The sequence below is a fragment of the Eptatretus burgeri genome, chromosome 15 (genome assembly GCF_056783735.1).
Source record: "Eptatretus burgeri isolate ZD-2024b chromosome 15, Ebu_testis_v1, whole genome shotgun sequence".
NCBI lineage: Eukaryota > Metazoa > Chordata > Myxini > Myxiniformes > Myxinidae > Eptatretus > Eptatretus burgeri.
In genome coordinates, this window is record NC_140975.1 from 47,019,864 (window position 1) to 47,039,903 (window position 20,040).

The 20,040-nt window shown below is 47.4% G+C and overlaps 1 protein-coding gene across 1 annotated transcript in view; it reads right to left on the reverse strand.

The window, feature by feature from the left end:
* The window catches only part of TMEM94 (transmembrane protein 94), a 169,887-nt gene that overhangs the window by 93,946 nt on the left and 55,901 nt on the right, over positions 1–20,040 (reverse strand). The window contains exons 6-8 of the mRNA XM_085858417.1: positions 17,745–17,881; positions 15,086–15,297; positions 653–804 (exon numbers count right to left, since the gene is read on the reverse strand). Coding sequence (XP_085714543.1) covers positions 653–804; positions 15,086–15,297; positions 17,745–17,881 — 501 coding nt within the window. The remainder of the gene's footprint in view (positions 1–652; positions 805–15,085; positions 15,298–17,744; positions 17,882–20,040) is intronic.

The following is a 20,040-nucleotide window of genomic DNA, read 5'->3' on the forward strand; positions in this document are numbered from 1 at the left end:
GGAGTTAGCCTTTTACATCATCCATGCACAAAACGAAGTTGTAAAAAGAGATGATTAAACACTTGAGGTACATATTTTGGTGGCATTTTGTATGCCTTTTTACACTCTGGCATTTATCTTTCTTGTGAGCATTAGCTAATGGTATTGATGGTGCTTTACAATATGGACAAGTTTTTGTCTGCTCAGTTACACTTTCTCTGTGACCACCAAATAAATGTATGAGAGAGTTAACAATGCTAATTATTTGCATCACTTTTGTGGAAAGTTTAAAGTAATCCCTCTTTAAAATGGAACACTAGTGGAACATTGTGGTGATATGGCACTAGAAAACAAGAACATAGTGGCAGTCTGGAAATGAAAATAAATACAATGAAGAGCAAGTTTAATTATGTTGGATCTGCAAACAACAGCTCTTAAAGTGAGCTTGCCCACTCATCTAAAAACTGTCCATAGAGCCTGTGAAGGGCAAGCTCCTTTACATGCCTGAATAACATACATTTAAAAGTGGCACTGAAATGAAAAGTCGAACTGAAATGAAAAGGAAAGCCATTAAAGGATTAGTGTTTAAAAAGTCTAGTTTGTTTTAAAAGTAGAGGCTACATTACCAACATCGGTTACCATAAAACCTCATTCAAATGCACCTGTAACCTACCGGACATCTTCTATAACAGGAGTTTGAGTGACCCTGAAGTTTCCAGGCGTGTGAGGGCTCTGCGGGAGGCTACGGTCTCGGTGCAGGGGTGAAGACAGTGGAGTCGATTGGAAGTACAAATCTCCGGGAGCCAACAGTAGGTGTTCATCCTCCTGGCAAGGACAGCAAAAGGCTTTATAGCACCTGATTTTGGCATGCAATTAAGTATTTAGGCCAAGGCTAAGCATGACGACGACGACAATACATAGGGAACAATTCTCGACAGGTCGCCACTCCAACACAAAAAAGAGTGAGGATACTCGATTGCCTTATTTCCCAGCAAGCTGGTACTCATTTTGCCAACCTCGGAGGGACGACAGGCTGAGTCAACCCACCTGGTGTTATTTTGGCACATCCATCCATTGGGACCATACTCTGTGCAGAGCGTTGATGCTGCCTAAGCAGTCTCCTTAGCTATTGGGCACAATCCTGGACGGGTCGCCACTCCGACACAGATTTTGGCACAGCTGGGGTTTGAACTTAGGACCTTAGTATCTTGCGTCAACTGCCTTGACCGTTAAGCAACCACCAAGCTTCTAATAAGATTAATGAAAGTATGGAGAGAGAGAGAGGGGGAGAGAGAAGGAAGAAAAGAGAGAGGAGGAGGTGGGGGAAGAAAGAGGAGGAAGGGGTAATGGGAGGAGCGACGGATAGTGGAAGGAGGGAGGGGTAGTGGGAGGAGGGAGGAGGTAGTCGGAGAGAGAGAGAGAGAGAGAGAGAGAGAGAGAGAGAGAGAGAGAGAGAGAGAGAGAGAGAGAGAGAGAGAGAGAGAGAGAGAGAGAGAGAGAGAGAGAGAGAGAGAGAGAGAGAGAGAGAGAGAGAGGAACGAGGAGGGGTGGAGGAGGGGGGAGAGTGAGGAAGGGGATGGGAAAGAGAGGAGGGAGAGGCAGCAAGGAGTAGTGAAGAGGGGTGGGGAAGGGAAGGCAGCATGAGGGGAGGGGAAGGGAAGGCAGCATGAGAGAGGGGAAGGCAGTGTACTGGGTGTTACCGGGGTAAAAGTGGTTTCAATTGTCGATTGCGAAAGCGAACTTGTGGCTGTTGCAGACTTTGGTTTCTTTGAATCCGGATTCTCAACCGTCACCAATAGGTATTCTTTCTGGTGTTTGGTTTTCAAATGTTTTAGCATATTGGACATATTACAATATTGAGCAAGGTCTATTGAACAAAGTGAACATGCAACTTTCAGCCAATCTTCTCTAACCTTCTTTAACCATAGTTCCAAACTGCACTTCTGTACCTTTTGAACAACATATTGTCAAAACTTTATCAGTTGATGTATTGCATAACCGTCCATCAGCAAAGCAATCAGCATGCATTACTGGCCAACTCTAAATGTCTTGCTATTCACTTAAAAGGAACACGCCCTTGGGGAGTGTTTAGTTTGCAAGTGATTTGCTTTTGCTGCTATCTTGCAAACGGGATGCCCCAGGGGCATGTTCCTTTTCAATTAATACATTACCAAGCCATGTGTAACCAGAACATGCCCAACAGGGATGAAAAAAAATTCCCTGAAAAAATACACTTCTTTCTCTGAAGTTGAAATTACTCGGAATCGATGTCGATTTCGGTTCACTCCTTGATTCCTTTTGATTCCATGGTTGGAATCAATCTGCCCACCACTATGAAGGACCCAAGCATGCACTCCAATGAAATGGTTGATAAGGAATGGCAGGCTGGGTCATACTAAACACCGTCCAGATGACTGGAGTATCAAACAATGTGCAAATCGGACAAATGAATGCTTTGTTAACAGTCAGAACTGCTGCCAAGTTCAATTCCGCAGTTTAAATTTTGAAATTTGGTTCAGGTTAAGAAATTCTAGAGCTTATCGCATTTCAGCTGTAATGCTTATAAACGTCCAGAGTTGTATTTACACATTATTTGATACCCTGGACGTGTTTGGATGGTGTTTGTAGTATAACCGGTAGAAAATGTATTTCAGACATTATTTTGTTTCCATCCTCACTGTTATTCTATCCAGAATCATTTTGATGAGACAGTATGAATCACAATAAATGCTCCACCTCATGTCTCCCTCCTCATGCTTACCTTCTCCCAAACTGTTTCCTACCTCCTTCCAAACCCACCCCCACCACTTCCCAACCCCCTCCCCCTCCCATCCCCCAAAAAGAAAACTCTCTGAACGTTTATTAGCATTACAGCTGAAATGCGATAAGCTCTGGAATGTCTTAACCAAATTCAAAAAAATTAAAAAGGCCAAATTGACCTTAGCAGCAATTTATCACAGGTTCTAGAGTTGATTGCATGCATAAATGTAATAGTTCTGAACATTGGCGTCTGTGCATTTATTAACATTGTGATGTATCCAGCGATTCGTACGTATGATGATCATGCATTCAATGACATGAGTGAGAAAAGTGAAAAAAAATTCATGAGCGTTTTATTGTTAAGAAACCATTGCGGCCTGTTCAAAGTCAAATCATTATTGAGCAGGCCAAACAAAATGGCAAATTATGACCCCAGCAAGCAGACAGAGGGCCGATTCAGGGGCTGACCAAGGATGATGCCTTGATAAAGGATAATTAAATAAGGCCGTTAATTATCTTCAAAAGGGGTGTTTAAATTAACCCAACCACCCAATTTTAGTTATTGCACTACCTTGAAGTTCTCTTAGTATGCATGCAAAGTTTCAGGGAATTAGGTTTCATAGTTTTAGAGTTATGGAAGAGACACACACTAACAAACACACACATTTATTAGTATAGATGCAGAGAAAGCATCCTACATGGCTGCCATTGCACAAAGGCAAAGAAACCTATATTTTTCACTTTTGCTTAATAACTCGATGCATGTAATAATTAAGTTTTGTTGACAATGAGAGATGTCAAATATATCTATCTATCTATCTCTCTATCTAATCTATCTTTATCTATCCATCTATCAATCTAATGTAATTTAATCTAATTTAATCTATCCAATACCTTATAGAGAGGACATTGTTACTCTATTTCTGCATTACGCTTGGTGATTTGACCATTCCAACCCATTGATTTCAGTACTTGGTATTGTAGACATTGCACAGTTAAAGTAGCTTGCTTTCAAGTCGGCCGGAGGGGGGGGAGGTGTGGGGGTGGGGGGGTGTTTCCCCCTCACCAACCCTCTTTAGCTCTGCATGCGCTAATCTCCTGAACAGTGAAAGATTGGAGGAAACCTATGAAACAAAAAATGTCAGGACGGGCCCTGGGAAGGTTTGGGGAGGGGGTGGATCCCCCTCACCAACCCCCTTAGGCTATGACTGCCATGGCCAAATAGGGAACAAATACTGGCCTCGTGTCAGACCGATGTACAGAAGATTAAATTCATTCAAAAAGAATCCGGGCAATGCCGGGTGCATTCACCTAGTTTATCTATAAATCATAATATTGTTACGGCTGTGGAAATTCGCAGAACACCATATAGGTCCTTAGTTAGTTATGCTGATAAGTCCGTGTTCAGTTAGATTTCCCCACCGTTGTTTAATGGGTATTATTCGTGTCACAGGGCTGTGAGCTTTGCGATAGCCATTTTTTTTTACTATCGTTATTTTGGACCAACCATCAACATCACTCTCATCAACCGCTTCACAACAATCACAACCACCCCTGCCTCTCAACAACCACGCCATCCTCACCACTCCGCCAGCAACCGTCTACATCTCCACACCACAAACATCGCCTCACCTTCGTCCCCAAACGCTGCCATCTTTGCGCCAGACACGGCGAGTTCCCAGCGAACAGCAACGCTGCAGGCACACGCGGGGGTTCGCTCATCGAGCAAGTCTGGTGATTTCTACCACGTCTGCTCTGTGGAGGCTTCGCCTCGGAAAACGGATCACAGGAGAGTAAGGGGCGGGGCCTGTGGGGGTCGAAGGGTGATGATTTCAAACACGTCGGCTCGCTCTCGGAGAATCGGATCCAGAGGGCCGGTGATTTCTACAACGTCCGCTTTCCAAGCAGATGTCAGAGGTCAGAGGTGAGAGGGCGGAGATCAGATCTCGTCTAACCAGCCCTATAAAAGGCTGCGCAGAGTGCCAGTTCAACGATTCGAGTCGGGTCTGGAGGCGAGTCTGGAGAGGTCGAGGAGCCGCGTGGAAGGCTGAAGCCTGCAGTAGCTGGAGAAGCTGAGGAGAACGGAGGAAGCGTGAACGGGGAGCGTGGCAAAGCCTGCTGTACCGCGCAGAGCTGCGGAACACGTCCGAGCCGGAGAGAGCTCACCCGCCAGCGCCAGACGGTCTGAGGTAATCGGGCTTCGGGACAGTCCAAGCATCGCTGAGGAACGGACGGGTTCCTACAGAGCATCAACTATAAGAGAGCAAAGGCCCGTTCGTTCCTCTCAGGCGTTGCCGGCCGGGGCCCGTACCACCAGGCCTGGGCCGGACCGCGGTTACGCTAGCTGCCGTGGGGAAGGAGCGTCGTGGGTCGCCCAGCGAGGAAGGTAACCTGCGTGGCCTCACGGAGCCTCTGCGGTCTACACGGCTCCACGGTATAAAGGCCCACGGGCCCAGTCTGACTCCCGTCTGTGGGGGTGGTCTTTCTCGGTTATCACAGAACGGAACGGACCGCTTAAGCGGTTCGTGTCCAAGCAGGCCTTCGCCAAGGTACGGTCCCTCGGTAAGTTACCCGCGCGGGTACTTAGGTATATCGATATTCGGCGATTGACCCCATTTCGTGCGGGTAGAATACGGACTGGGCCGTGGTGGGATTAAAAACCCACCCGTGACTGGTTTCTGGCATTGTTTCAGAAAGTCACGACTGAATTGTCCGTCCGGTTGTTGAGACGGCCGCCATTGGCTAAAGTGATCGTTCGCACGCCGGGCGGGCGGAGATTCGTAACACTGGTGTTCAGGAGTGTGGGATTCAAATCCATCCTGCCTCCAACCAAATTAACAGGAATCGGATCAGGGGTGTGTAGAGCGACCCTCGATTCCCATCAAATTGCAAGCATTTAAAAATTATTCCGAGAAGCAAGATGGCGTTTCAAGGCGAACGGGTGCAGAGTGGTTTAGAAATGTGTATTGATGTAGGATCCATGGCCCTGGACGGTTCTTATTATTATCACCCCACCACTAATGGTAATCAGTGGGGCCGCTCACCCTATACTGAGCACGAACTTTGCCGGCAAAATAGCGGCGCTGCCGCATCTCAGCGCAACACGGAGCGAGCTGCTATTAATAGCACAACAAACGGCACGACACGAGGCGGGTGCTCCCAGCCACCGTTTCAAACCACGGGGTCATGGCAGGCGTGGCAGGACGCCGGAGCATGCATTGAAGGGTTTCGGAGACAAGTGTCAAAGTCCTTGCAGCGGTGGAGGAATGGTGACAACTGTATAGGGAAATTGCATTCGTTTTCCTTTGAATTGGACGAGGCACGGCGGAACGAAGACAGGGTTCATGAGGATTACGTGCGAACGGAGTCACAATGATGGGCCGATGTACAGGAAGAAAGGAGGGAGGAAGAACAAAGGCAAACAAAGCTAGAAGAGGAAAAACGGAAACACAATTTGGAATTAAAAAAAACTGAAGGGAGAGGTACAAGAAGGCAACCGGAAAAGAGAAAGCCTAGAAAAGACGATAAAAAGAGAAGAGAAATCTCTGGAGGAAGAATGGAAAAAAAAAGCTGGAAAAAGGAAAAAGGTGAACACGAGTTGGAATTAAAAAAACTGAAGGAAGAGGTAAGAAGAGGCAAACGGGACAGAGAAAGCCGAGAACGGAGGATAGAAATAAGAGAAATACGGTGAGGGAATGGACGAAGTGAGGAGGAAAGAAAGGTTGGAGTATGCGGAGATGAGCAAGAGAAGGGATGAGATGACCAAGAAAAGGGATGAGATGAGCGAGGAAAGGGATGAAATCAAGAAGGAGGCATGGAAAGAGAGAGATAGAGATAGAGATAGAGATAGAGAGAGAGAGAAAAAAATGGGAAAAAAATTTGAGTTACAGAAACACCAAACCAAAGAGAGAGAATTACAAAACGAGCTGAGGACGTTGAGGGATGAAAGAACGACAACGGAGAATGAAATGTTAAGAAACAACACTGTGCAGATCGAACAGTGAGAAGCTAAAGCAAGGTTGGAGTATGCGGAGATGAGAAAGGAATTAGAAAAAAAAGCTTCCGAGTTACTGAAACAACACGATAAAGAAACGGGATTACAAAGCGAGCTGAGGATGGTAAGAGAGGAAAGAAAGACAACGGAGAATGAAACGTTAAGGAACCACACTGTGCAGATCGAACAGCTGGAAGCCAAGGCCAGATTAAAGAATGAGATGCAAGAAAGAGTAGCGAAAGAACAAGGAATGAGACAGGAGAAGGAAGTCAGCCAATTGAAGGAAGCAACGAGATTGCAGAATGAGGAACAAGAGAGACAGTGGAATAAAAAGCAAAAAGAGTATGAATTTGAAACTGAACAACAAAAGAAAAAAACAAGGTTGGAGTACGAGGAGATAGAGAAAGAACAAGGAATGAGACAGGGGAAGGAAATCAGCCAATTGAAGGAAACTATAAGATTGGAGAAGGAAGAACATGAGAGACGGTGGAGTATAAAACAAAAAGAAAACGAGTTTGAAGTTAACCAACTCAAGGAAAGAGCAAAGTTGGAAAACTCCGGGAAGAGAACGAACAACTCAAAAAGCTCAGAGAGGAAGAACGACTCAAAAGGAGCCAGTAAGTAGAACGGCACAATAAGGTGGGATGTGTGACATCACCACAGGGAATAATGTTAGTGGTGCAGGACTTGATTGACACCACTCGTCGGATGAAAGAACAATTAGGGCAAACCCTGATAAAGGAGAGACAAATAAAACTGGAGAAAAGGGAAATAACAGAGACAAAGAAGGAAAAAGAAGTATTGCCAGAGACATGGGAGATAGACCGAGTTGAGACTGAATTAAATAGACACGAAGAGACAACATAAATAAAATGTATAGAGACTCGGGAGATAGAAAAAGTAGAGGAGAGACTACACAACAAAGACGGGGTGAAAGATGAGCACACACACACACAGAGTTAGTGGAGGACAATGGGGGCGAGCTGGCGGACTGTGTCGTGACCCGGTGCAAGCAGCTGGATAGCCTCCTTCAGGAACGAGGGGAGGGAATATGCCCCCCTTGAGGCGATTCACGACCAGGTGGATCCGGTCGTGCCGAGCGAGGTTGAAGGGGCGAGTGCTGTGGACAGGTGCACGCCGAGCTTGGGGGTTATGAAAACCCCGAGACCCCTTGTGGTGACACAACTCCCTGTTGTGAATGCCTCGGTGTGTGTGTTTACAAGTGTGGTGAAATGTGTGCTGAAACGCATGCATAACAGAGGTGAAAGGCTGTGTTAGAAGAACGACGAGTGTGAGTGAAACCCCCTGTGCGAGTGGAGGGACCGCGTGTGTGAGTAATATGGTGTGCGTGGTTGCGAGCAAGCCGAAGTGCATGCCTCCCAGCACACCGTGTGTGTATGAAGCACCGTGTGTGGATGAAGCACCGTGTGTGGATGAAGAGACAGCGTGTGTGAGTGAAAAGGTGTGTGCAAGGGAAGCACGATGTGTGAGAGGGACCGTGTGTGTGTGGTCGCTGTATGTGAGGGAGATGACGGTCGGCATGCGGGAACATGCAACCGCATGTCCTGGTGTGAGTGTCATGGCGAGGTGTGTGAGCGTCGTGGCACGGGGGAGTTTGTGCGCGAGAGTGCGACGACGATGGTGCCCGACGGTGGACAAACTCCGAGTAGCGGCCGTAGCTATTTTGGGAACAGTGCCGGGTATGCACGGCAGCGCGCGCGGGTCCGTGCTGTGCAACGCACGAGGCCGCCACGTGCGCGCCTGCGGGAGTGAAGCCTGGTCCGTAAACGCACGCGGTGGATTAGCCGATCCCACGGATGGACAGAAGGGAGGCTGGATATGGATTTGGACCGGATGGGTTCTCCACGCGAGCGTTTTTGTGAAGCTCTGACGAGCAGAGCACATGTGTTCGCGTGGGGAACCCCTTGAGACGCGAGGCTTGTTTTTGATGCGCAGGGTGACGTCATGGCTGCACGCATGGTTGGAATCCGGCAGAAGGAGAATCCCTGCCGGATGGTACTGTCCGAGGAGGGACGAGGTGCGCAGTGCGCGAACAGCTGCCATGACGTCACGGGGAAAGAGCGCAGGTTGCGAGTTGCCGCGCTGGTGCACGCATTAAAAAAAAAAAAAAAAAAAAACCAAGCCTCGCTTTGGGTCAACAGGATTCCCGGGCAAGGGGTGGAAGACCCCCTATCCCGCGCACATGATACTACTAGTTAGGGGGAAGGATTAGTGTTAGTTAGACCGGCATCATGGGGCAGGGACAAGTCCTCATGGGGCCCATGGAATGGATTAGTTAGAGGGTTTTAGTTCAGATTTAGGATGTTAAAGGGATTTTGGAGACATGGACAGACTTTGAGTGTGTAGTGGGGACGTAGCTTAGCTACGTAGTGTGAAATGGAATCTGCTACTAGTTTAAGGGACGACGAAAGAGCATGAGGTAGTTATGGGATTTAGTGAGCGAAATGGCAGTGATCAGCGATGGAGTGAAATGAAGTGGTGAAATGAATGGAAACATGTGGAGTGAGTGAGGCCAGCGGGCCTGAGTGAATGGAGTGAATGTGGAATGCATGGTGCGATGAGTGATTGGGGGGAGGAGTGATTCCCACCCAAGGGACACCGGGGTCAGTGTAAAGTGAGTTAGTGGGTTAGTCAAATTGACAAAATGGAGGTCGTTTTGCTGTTGGTGGGAACGTAGGCTCGAAACCCATTTGGAGGGGTGCAGGAGCCCTGTTGACGGGCTGGGAGTGTGGCTACGAACGGTGAGTATCGCTTAGTGGGTACCCCGGGCACCGGGCTAGTCGGCCGCGGTAGGCCAAGGGTCAATGGGGGGCCGGGATAGTGTAGTGGGCACTGGTGGGCCCGCATGATACAGGGCCCGGGCCGCCATTGGCCGTGTGGGCAGTGCATTGGGCGCGGGCACCCAGGGAAGGGGCCCGGGGGCGCAAGCCTGCCACGTGAGCGTTTCACGGGAGTATCCGAGGAGGACACTCCCTGGTGTTTAGGGAGCTGATAGGCTCGGAGGCAGTTGTAGTGCGCAGGGGTGCCATCGTTGGAGAATCGGCAGAGGGTACTTCCTGCCAAGGGAGCCACGCATCCCAGCCATGAGACCGTGTGAGGGCACGGGAGGGAAATTTGAGGGCATGGCCCGAAAATTGTGAGGACACCAACACAGGCGACGGGAATCTGGGTTGTTAGAACCAGCAGTTTAAGCGAGAGGCGCGTTTGGAAAGCCCCAGGGTAGTTTAAGTAATAAGTGATAGGGTAGATAGGAAGTGTACCCCTCCGCACCATCCATCCCTTCGCGCTCGTTGTGGGCCGCTGGACCCACTTTGGGTGAGAGATCGCTGAAATCTGAGGAGGCCATTCTTAGGCTTCGATGGGCCTCGACACAGGACGCGAGCTCTCCCTTATTCCCCTCCAGGAAGGGAACGTCGGGGTTGGGAGTAGGCTAGGATGACGATAGGTTAGCCGGACAGAGACAATAAAGGGGGATAGGGAGACAAATTTATAGGGGAAATAAAAATAAAAATAAAACAAAAAAATAAGTTGGGGCTAAATTGGGGATTTTTTGCAAATTAAGGGAGTGGGTATGGACAGAGACAGGCAAAGGTGATAGGTTGGGAGGGAGACAGTAGGGTAGGTCCGAGCCTGCCTTCCAAGTGGCCAGCACCACCGCACTCCCTCCACGAACCTTATTACTGCAAGGCCTGTGCCAGTCATTTATCTGCCGGCTGTTTTGCTGCAAGGCCTGTGCCGGTCATTCATCTGCCGGCTGTTTTGCTGCAAGGCCTGTGCCGGCCAGTTCATCTGCCGGTCAGCTTCACCACCGGCCCGTTTTGCTACAACGGCCTTGTTTTGCCTTGCCATGCCTTGTCTGCCTGCCTTCGCCTTGACCCCATGCCTACGAGCCCTTCTGTTTTGCATTTGCCCCCATTCATTACCATGTGCGCCAGGATCATCGCGCGTTCTGCAGGGACTGCCCTGTAGGCAGCCGCATCACGGGACTGCGTTGGCAGCCCGTGCACCGTGTGTTCCATCCATCCATTCATTGCTTGTGTTTGCTTGAGTCAGATCATCACGCGTGCTGCAGGGACTGCCCTGTAGGCAGCCGCATCACGGGACTGCATTGGCAGCCCATGCACCGTTTTGTTGCTCGAGTCAGATCATCGCGCGTTCTGCAGGGACTGCCCTGTATTGACACAGCCTGTGCACCGTTTTGTGTTCACTGTGCTCATTTCAAGGGGGGGCACATTCCCTGTCACCTGCATTTGTTTCATGAGCCAGAGACTGCGTGTGAGTAGCCTGGCTCCCTGTTTTTCTTTTCCTGCAGAGTCCATCAGTCCTGGGCCATGGTTTAGTGTAAAATTTATTAGATAAGTTGTAAATTGTAAATGAGTTGCTTCCCCCTGCATGTTTGTCTTAGCGCCGGCAATTTATTTAAGTCGTCTGTATGAGTGGGTTTGTTTAGTGAGTTACTCAGCCCGTAGGTTATTTATTTTTGGGACACGAATACACTAAATGTCGCACTCAGGGATCCGAAGATAAAACGTACTCGGGGAAACTGACACATGATGGCACACGAAAATTTGACGACTCGGGACGAGTCTGTAAAAAGGGGAAGGGGTAGTATTACGGCTGTGGAAATTTGCAGAACACCATATAGGTCCTCAGTTAAGGTGCTGTCACACCTTGACAATTTAGCCAGCGCATGCCGACCTATGAAAAATTTGTCTAAAACGCTGGCACACGTCGAATACGTTATGGGTAAGTTTTGTATACGTTAAGAACACGCTGAAAAACACTGCCATTCGTCGTAGTACGCTGGCTTTCATCATTGTACTTTGCGGTTGTCCTCAAATTTTAGCATGCTTGAAATTTTACGACGTATGCCAGCGTATGACTCACACGTTCCGCTACGCTGGCCATAAGTTGTAGGCACGTTATGCGATCGTTGACATATGTCGACACACGTTACTTGTAAGTTACTCATAAGTCGAAACACGTCGAGGTAATGATTAGCGTACCCAAAACTTATTTATAACCGATGAGTAACGTGTTGTAGGCACGTTACACGATCGTTGCACACACGTCAAGGCATGTTATACTATCGTTGACACACGTCGAGGCACATTACTTGCAAGTTACTCATAAGTCGAAACACGTCGAGGTAATGCTTAGCGTACCCAAAACTTATTTCTAACCTATGAGTAACGTGCTTTGAACCTATGTGTAACGTACCTCCAACGCATATTGACGTATTTGATTGACGTCTTCCGGACGACCACAGAACTTACTGAATGTGTTTCTAATTTACAGCTACCGTATAATGGCGTATTGGCAGCGTTAAAAAAAAAAACACCAACAACAATAACTTCCGATATTTCGTCACGTGCCGTTACGTCACGTCCGATTTTCACGCCTCTTCAGTTTGCTCATGTCTTATTCTTAGTTCCTCCTCTGTGAATATTTTCTGTTTGAGGATATTGTCACGTCGACGTCGAAACTTAAAAGCAAATGTCCGAATATATTTTAAGATTCGTGATAGACTAAAAAAAAAAAAAAAAAATAATAATAATAATAATAATAATAATAATAATAATAATAAAAGAACAACAACAACTTCAGATATTTCGTCACGTGCCTCCACGGAGCCAAGGAGAAAAAAAGAAAATGTGCCTTGATGGAGAAAATAAGTTTCGGGTATGCTAAACATGACCTCGACGTGTTTCGACTCATGAGTAACTGACAAGGAACTTGTGTCGACGTGCGTCAACGATCGCATATCGTGCCGACAACTTATTCCCAGCGTAGCGGAAGGTGTGAGCCATACGGCGAGTACGTCGTAAAATTTTCAGCATGCTTGAAATTTCACGACGTACGAGACGTACCACGAAATATGACAGCATACTTCATTGTTTTTCAGCGTGCTCTTAACGTATACACAACTTACCCATAACGTATTCGACGTGTGCCATCTTGGTTCGGCAAATTTTTCATAGGTCGGCATACGCTGGCAAAATCCTCAAGGTGTGACTGCGTGGTTGACACTTTCAATTTTCAGGCGGTTATGATTTAAATCGGCGTGCGGCAGGTTTTTAACAGGCTACGCCACGAGTTCATCGGCGATACGTGCAGCGCGCTATGCCTAAGTTAAACTATCATTGGGCATAGGTTGTGAACGCCGACAACAGGATAAGCATTCGTTGGTATAAGTTATCTATAAGACAACGAAACATTCTGTGCCCGTTACTAATATGTTATGCATACGACCAACACGTTATGAATACGACCAAAACTTTTTTAAAAAACATCAAAATTTCAGCGTACGCCAACGTTTTACATACATTTTTAAACGTTGCCATTGCTGGCTAAATCGTCAAGGTGTGACAGCACCTTTAGTTATACCGATAAGTCAGTGTTCAGTTAGATTTCCCCACCGTTGTTTAATGGGTATTATTCGTGTCACAAGGCTGTGATCTTTGAGATAGCCGTTTTTCTTTACCATCGTTGTTTTGGACCAACCACCAACATCACTCTCATCAACCGCTTCACAACAACCACAACCACCCCTGCCTCTCAACAACCACGCCATCCTCACCACTCCGCCAGCAACCGTCAACATCTCCACACCACAAACATCGCCTCACCTTCGTCCCCAAACGCCGCCATCTTTGCGCCAGCCACGGCGAGTTCCCAGTGAACAGCATCGCTGCAGGCACACGCGGGGGTTCACTCATCGAGCAAGTCTGGTGATTTCTACCACGTCCACTCTGTGGAGGCTTCGCCTCGGAAAACGGATCACAGGAGAGAAAGGGGCGGGGCCTGTGGGGGTCGAAGGGTGATGATTTCAAACACGTCGGCTCGCTCTCGGAGAATCGGATCCAGAGGGCCGGTGATTTCTAGAACGTCCGCTTTCCGAGCAGAGGTCAGAGGTCAGAGCTCAGAGGGTGGAGATCAGATCTCGTCTCACCAGCCCTATAAAAGGCTGCGCAAAGCGCCAGTTCAACGAGTCGAGTCGGGTCTGGAGAGGTTGAGGAGCTGCGTGGAAGTCTGAAGCCTGCAGTAGCTGGAGAAGCTGAGGAGAACGGAGGAAGCGTGAACGGGGAGCGTGGCTAAGCCTGCTGTGCCGCGCAGAGCTGCGGAACATGTACGAACCAGAGAGAGCTCGCCCGCCAGCGCCAGATGGTCCGTGGTGATCGGGCTTCGGGACAGTCCGAGCGTCGCTGAGGAACGGACGGGTTCTTACAGAGCATCAACTCTAAGAGAGCAAAGGCCCGTTCGTTCCTCTCAGGCGTTGCCGGCCGGGGCCCGTACCACTAGGCCTGGGCCGGACCGCGGTTACGCTCGCTGGCGTGGGGAAGGAGCGTCATGGGTCGCCCAGCGAGGAAGGTAACCTGCGCGGCCTCGCGGAGCCTCTGCGGTCTACACGGCTCCACGTTATAAAGGCCCACGGGCCCAATCTGACTCGCTGTCTATGGGGGTGGTCTTTCTCCTGGGGTCTTGCTTTCGAATGCATGCTGTGGCGCCGTGTCTTGTCAGTAAAACCTGTTAAGTGACTGTACATAATTGCTCATAGCTGGTCGTAGCGCTTTTTGCTCTTGCTTTTATTGATTCCATACCTGCATGACTGTATACGTGTGGAAAATAATAAATGTGCTTGTTCGAATGTTAGCCCGTTCGTCATGTCATTTTTCCCCCCATTGAACCGCTATCTCGCTCTCGCAATACTGGTTGGTTTTTAAATAACCGATAAATATAATTGGGTCCGGCGATAATACCCGCTCGGTTATCCCAGAACGGAACGGACCACTTAAGCGGTTCGTGTCCAAGCAGGCCTTCGCCGAGGTACGGTCCCTCGGTAGGTTACCCGCGCGGGTACTTAGGTATATCGATATTCGGCGATTGACCCCATTTCGCGCGGGTAGAATACGGACTGGGCCGTGGTGGGATTAAAAACCCACCCGTGACTGGTTTCTGGCGTTGTTCCAGAAAGTCACGACTGAATTGTCCGTCCGGTGGGCGAAACGGCCGCCATTGGTTAAAGCGGTCGTTCACACGCCGGGCGGGCGGAGATTCGCAACAATATTTACAGTAAAAATGCTCCTATTGCAAATTTTTTAAAAACCACATATTGTGGGTTTATATCATAATAAGCAATCAAAAAGTTAATGGAATAATATTTTCGTCAGTATTGGGAAATCTTTTGTTTCCAGATGAATTCACTGATGAACAAAGAGCAGGTATCACAATTCCTTATTGAGATCAAATCACACATTCAGCAATCCCATAAACCCAGAATAAACTTGAAATGTTTTCCACTTTTACAACTGCTGTGGTGTGTACCACAACCTTCATGCCTCGCAGGCTTGCAGGAGCTTGTTGGCCAGGCCTCAGCGAAATGATGTCTCCTTCCACAAGCAGGGTGGCCGGAAGGTTTATGAGTCGGCCGTCACGGAAAGCCCACTGCAAGCCAATGGCTTGGGAATGCGGCAAAAGAAGCTCAGGATATGCAGTGGAGCTCCACAGGGGAATAGCACCCTGCACAGACTTATGAATGATGGCTAAAGGGAAGGTAGGGTCAGGACGGATAGAAAGTGTCATCAATCCACCATTATGGGTTCTCGTTATCTCTACTACAGGCAGTTTACTCCAGTGCAGAAACGAGCAAGTTAATCCATTTAAAGCACATTTAAAGCTCAGATAATGCCACAAAGCCCATGATGTGCGTCTACTCTCAGGAGAGCCAGAGGGTAACATGTGTCCAATCTCAGAAATAGACTTTCGGGCTTTTCTCCTTCCTCTAGAACCTGGTGGAGTCTTGTCGGGTCTGTCTCTGGAGTGTGCTCCCCTTCCATTGCTTCTCTCATTTTGAATGGTGCCAACTCCACTCGTGAGAAGGCCGAATGTCTCAATTGTGTGTTTGCTTCAAAATCTTGTGTCCCTAACCACTCTTTTTCTCTGTGCCCACCATTCCCAGTCGTGCCCAACTGCTCCTGAATTATGTCTTTTGCACCTAAGAAGGTGGAAACGTTTCTGGCAACCCTCGACTCAGACTCTGCAGCTGGGCCAAAGAGCATCAGCTCATGTGTCCTAGGGACCTTCTCTACTGCTCTTGCACTTCCTTTGTGCAAGAGCACAAAGTGTCACATGTCTCTCAGACATTTTCACCCTGTCATTTACTATAGGTCATCTTCCATCTGGTTGGAATTCAGCCAACATCACGGCATTACACAGAAAGGGTGCAGGAACAGATCCCCTTAAATACAGACCAGTTGGCTTGCTTCCAATCATCAGCAATGTCATAGAATCCAGCATTTCAGTTGACATAAAATCATAATTTTCTGCAGTAGCCTCATCTAAGATAATCAATTCAATTCAGATTCAGAACTGGTCACTCTACCTTTGACATGCTGCTTCTAGTCTCCCAGCAATGGATGGAGGCCCTCGGTGTCGGGCGTGGGATCGGGGCCATCTCTCTGGACATATCTCGAACTTTCGATGCAGTCTGGCATCCCGCCTTACTCTCCAGAATGTCTGCCTGAGGAGTCCAAAGTCAACTTCACGCTTGGATTGCTAATTTCCTCAATTCTCGGGGCCAGTGTGCAACTCGCGGCGGAGCCCTTTCTTATTCTCACCCTGTCAAAGCTCCAGTACCCCAGGGAAGAGTTCTTGTCCCCATTTTGTTGCTGATCTTCATTGATTATCTCACTGACTCTCTGGAAATCCTCTTTATCTCTTTGCTGATGACTCCACTCTCTGTCGTGGCATCACTCATCCTTCTAACAGACAGGTGGCAACCTCTTCCCCCTCCTCAGACCTTGACAGAATCACAGGCTGGTCAGGCACTTGGAATGTGTCTTTCGATCCCAAGAAATTCCACCCTCTCGTTCTCTCTCTCTCGCTCTCTCTCCAAAAGGACCTTACCGCAGATCCTCCCATCTACTTTCTCAACAACCCTCTCGAAGAGGATGACTCTTGGGTCTCACTCTCAGCCATGATCTCTCTTGGGTGGGCCACATTTCAGGGTTGACCTCCAGGGCCAGAAGACGGCTGGGCATCCTCTGTCGTGCAGGGTCCTTCTTTGGCATGCCTGGGCTCGTTCACCTGCAGGGCTTTCATCTGTGGCTTGATGGAATGCTGCTCTCCCCCCTAAGCTGGCTCCCCTTCCTCACATCTTGCTCCGCTTGACGCCGTGGAAACCAAGGCTTTCAGGATTATTGGAATCTCTCATAATGAGGCTCAGTATATGGGCCTATCAATTCGCCATTGCCGACAGGTTGATAGTCTCGCTGTCTTCTTCCACCTCATTTCTGGTCTTGTACCATCTGCCCTCTCCGGGCTTTGTCTGCAGGAAGCACGCAGTCTGCCACCAGCCACCTCGTGGTGAGACTGCCGAAATCCATAACCACTGCTCAACTGCACTCATTTATTCCTCTTGCCCCACATGTGGGACCACCTTCCACACTCTCTTCAATCTCAATCTTCCCTCCAAGTCTTCAAGACAGCTGTTCACCACCATGTCAAGTCATCCCTCATCTAAAACCATGACCTTTGCAACACCCGTTAAACCACCCCACCAACCCTTCCAAAATTTTGCTTCTGTGTCCATCTTGTCCACCCCTTGCGTTCTCCCATACCCATCATTTCCTGCATCCCTTGTTTGTCTGTCTCGGTCTACTACCTCCCTCGCCCTGCTGTTGACATTTCCCCTTGTTATGTTGTGGCCTGATCTGTGTTCTAGCACTTCCATGAGCCTAGACCATGTATATGTAAAAAACTATTGGAAACAAAAAGGGAGAAGTCACACGATTCACAGATAGACTTCAGCACAGATAGATAGATACATTATAATCTTAATCCCTTGCAATATCACCCACAACACGTTCTGCTAAAAAGAGCCCATTTCCTTTCTTAATCAATCTATTTGCCATCTTTACTTCTTGCTACACTCCCAAAAGTCTCTCAAAGTGCTATCTCTTTTTCAAAATGCCCACACTGGGGGACTTGCCATCAAGTTCCTTCAGAATCCCTTGTAGCCGACGTGGAATCTCTTGGCGTTTGAGCTGTCCTTGTCTGTGCATCATGTACAGATTGCATAACAGCAGAAACAGGAGTGCTGCACCACTCACAAGCTCTACTCCTTCACTGTGGATGGGGAACAGATTCACCATGCTTCAGCTTCACACAGAATGTATGTTACGTACATAATCCGGTACTGTAGAGATCTGACACAAACATTTGATTATAACCAGTGGTGCAGCACCAAATTTTAAGGTGCCAGAGCCCTGAAAAAAGTGTCAGCTGTGACATCATCATCAGATTATAATCTATCATCAAATCAAATTTTAAAACGAAAATACACCTGTGTGGGAGTGAGTCATCTCTGCGAGAAAACATATAGCCTCCTGAAGGTAGGGCAGTTTTTGCAAACTTTGAAGTCACGTGACGCGAAAACGAAAGCGAAATTCGAAAATCCGTCCTGACCAAATTTAGATATTGTCCCATAGATTCATATGCCACAATCAAATTCAAGATTGCTTGAGAAATGTAGGAGGAGATAGATTTTGAAAATCATCATTTTCGCATTTTTTGCCAACTTTGAAGTCACGTGACACGAAAACGAAAGCGAATATCGAAAATCCGGCCTGACAAAATTTAGATATTGTCCCATAGATTCATATGCCACAATCAAATTCAAGATCGCTTGAGAAATGGCGGAGGAGATAGAATTTCAAAATCGTCATTTTCGCAACTTCAAAGGCCTAGTGACCTTGAAAGCCATACCATCGTGTACGTCTCATCGACCTCTATCAGGATCACTAATGACCAGATCTCCCGATTCAACTTCATTGTGAACGGACGGACGGATCGTCACCTCTCCTCTCAACACCAACATTATTAGGTCATGCTCAAAGAGATGACCCAACAATCACCGTTTGAGTCCCCAAAATGGGTGATAAATAACATACTGTCGGACCCCGCTATTTACAGGGGATATGTTCCTGGAAAATGCCACGAATAGCGAAACCGCGAATAGTGGGGCATTGTTTCAATGGAAAAAGTGGTGATAGGTTCACTACGGTTCGTGATTCATGAAGGAAAAATCAAAAATCTCGTGAAAAACTGAAAATGCCCACAAAAATCTGCTAATATGCCTGAGAAAACGCGAAAACAAAACAAAACACAAATACGTTCACGAAAAACCGAGAAAATGCGGAAAAACAAACAAAACACAAACTGCGAATTCACGAAGCACAGGGCTGGGAATATCGAACCAGGTTGCATTATATAAATCACGAATACGCGGAGTCCGCGAATAGCAAATCCACATATAACAGGGTCTGACAGTACGCACATTTTACTATGAAAAGCAAAAGCATAAATAACACTCTCACACATTTCATCTCACAACTAAGAATCCCCCTTTCAAGAAAACATCAGATCCATTTAATCTCACCATTATTTTTCAACTAAACTATGTATTTTAAGAAATTAAGGGAAGTTAAAATTTTATTTTATTTAGAACCATATGATGAGTTTCACACGGATACAATACCAACCTTTATTACTGGGTGCTGCCATCTTTAAAATGCAGTGATCTGTTTGATATCTTATGCATTAGTATATGTTTTGTTCTTTCAAACAATAACTTCAATAGAAGAATTTAAATTGTTCGGTTATGATACATCAGTTTGCTTTTGATACCTTTTACTGAAAGTTAAAAAAAATTATACACCAACATAGTAGCAAAATACAAGATGTCCCTTGCAAATGCCGAATGAGGCGTTCCTGGAGAATGAACCATTATTTTAATGGAAAATAAAGGGGTTCCTTCAGACACCTCCACCAGACCCTCTATTGCCTAAATGTGCGCAGTAAGCCACCACATATTTGAACGGTTAGGTGTCAGAAGACCTCACCAAAATAAAAACAGGCAAATATGATCCCTGTTCAGAGATACACTGCAATAAAAAAAACGTTGAACCACCAAACCACTAAACAAATTCTCAACGTATTGATTAAAAATGATGCATGTTTGCCTCTGTAGATGTAGCTGCTAACACTTCTGGGGTGTTTTCCATCAGCAAGCAGCTTGCTCTCCGTATCACTTGCCAGGTGGCTTGCTTGATTCTAAGCGCAAAAGCAAGTACTCCAACGGAACGGAATACTCGACACCGCTTAACAATATGCCAGTCTCCATCTAAACAATGCCATCATCATGGTACTCGAGACAAATGCTGTCCGGACCATCATTTTCAGTTTTACGCGCTCATCTTGTATCAACTTCCCCAAACAAATGTATT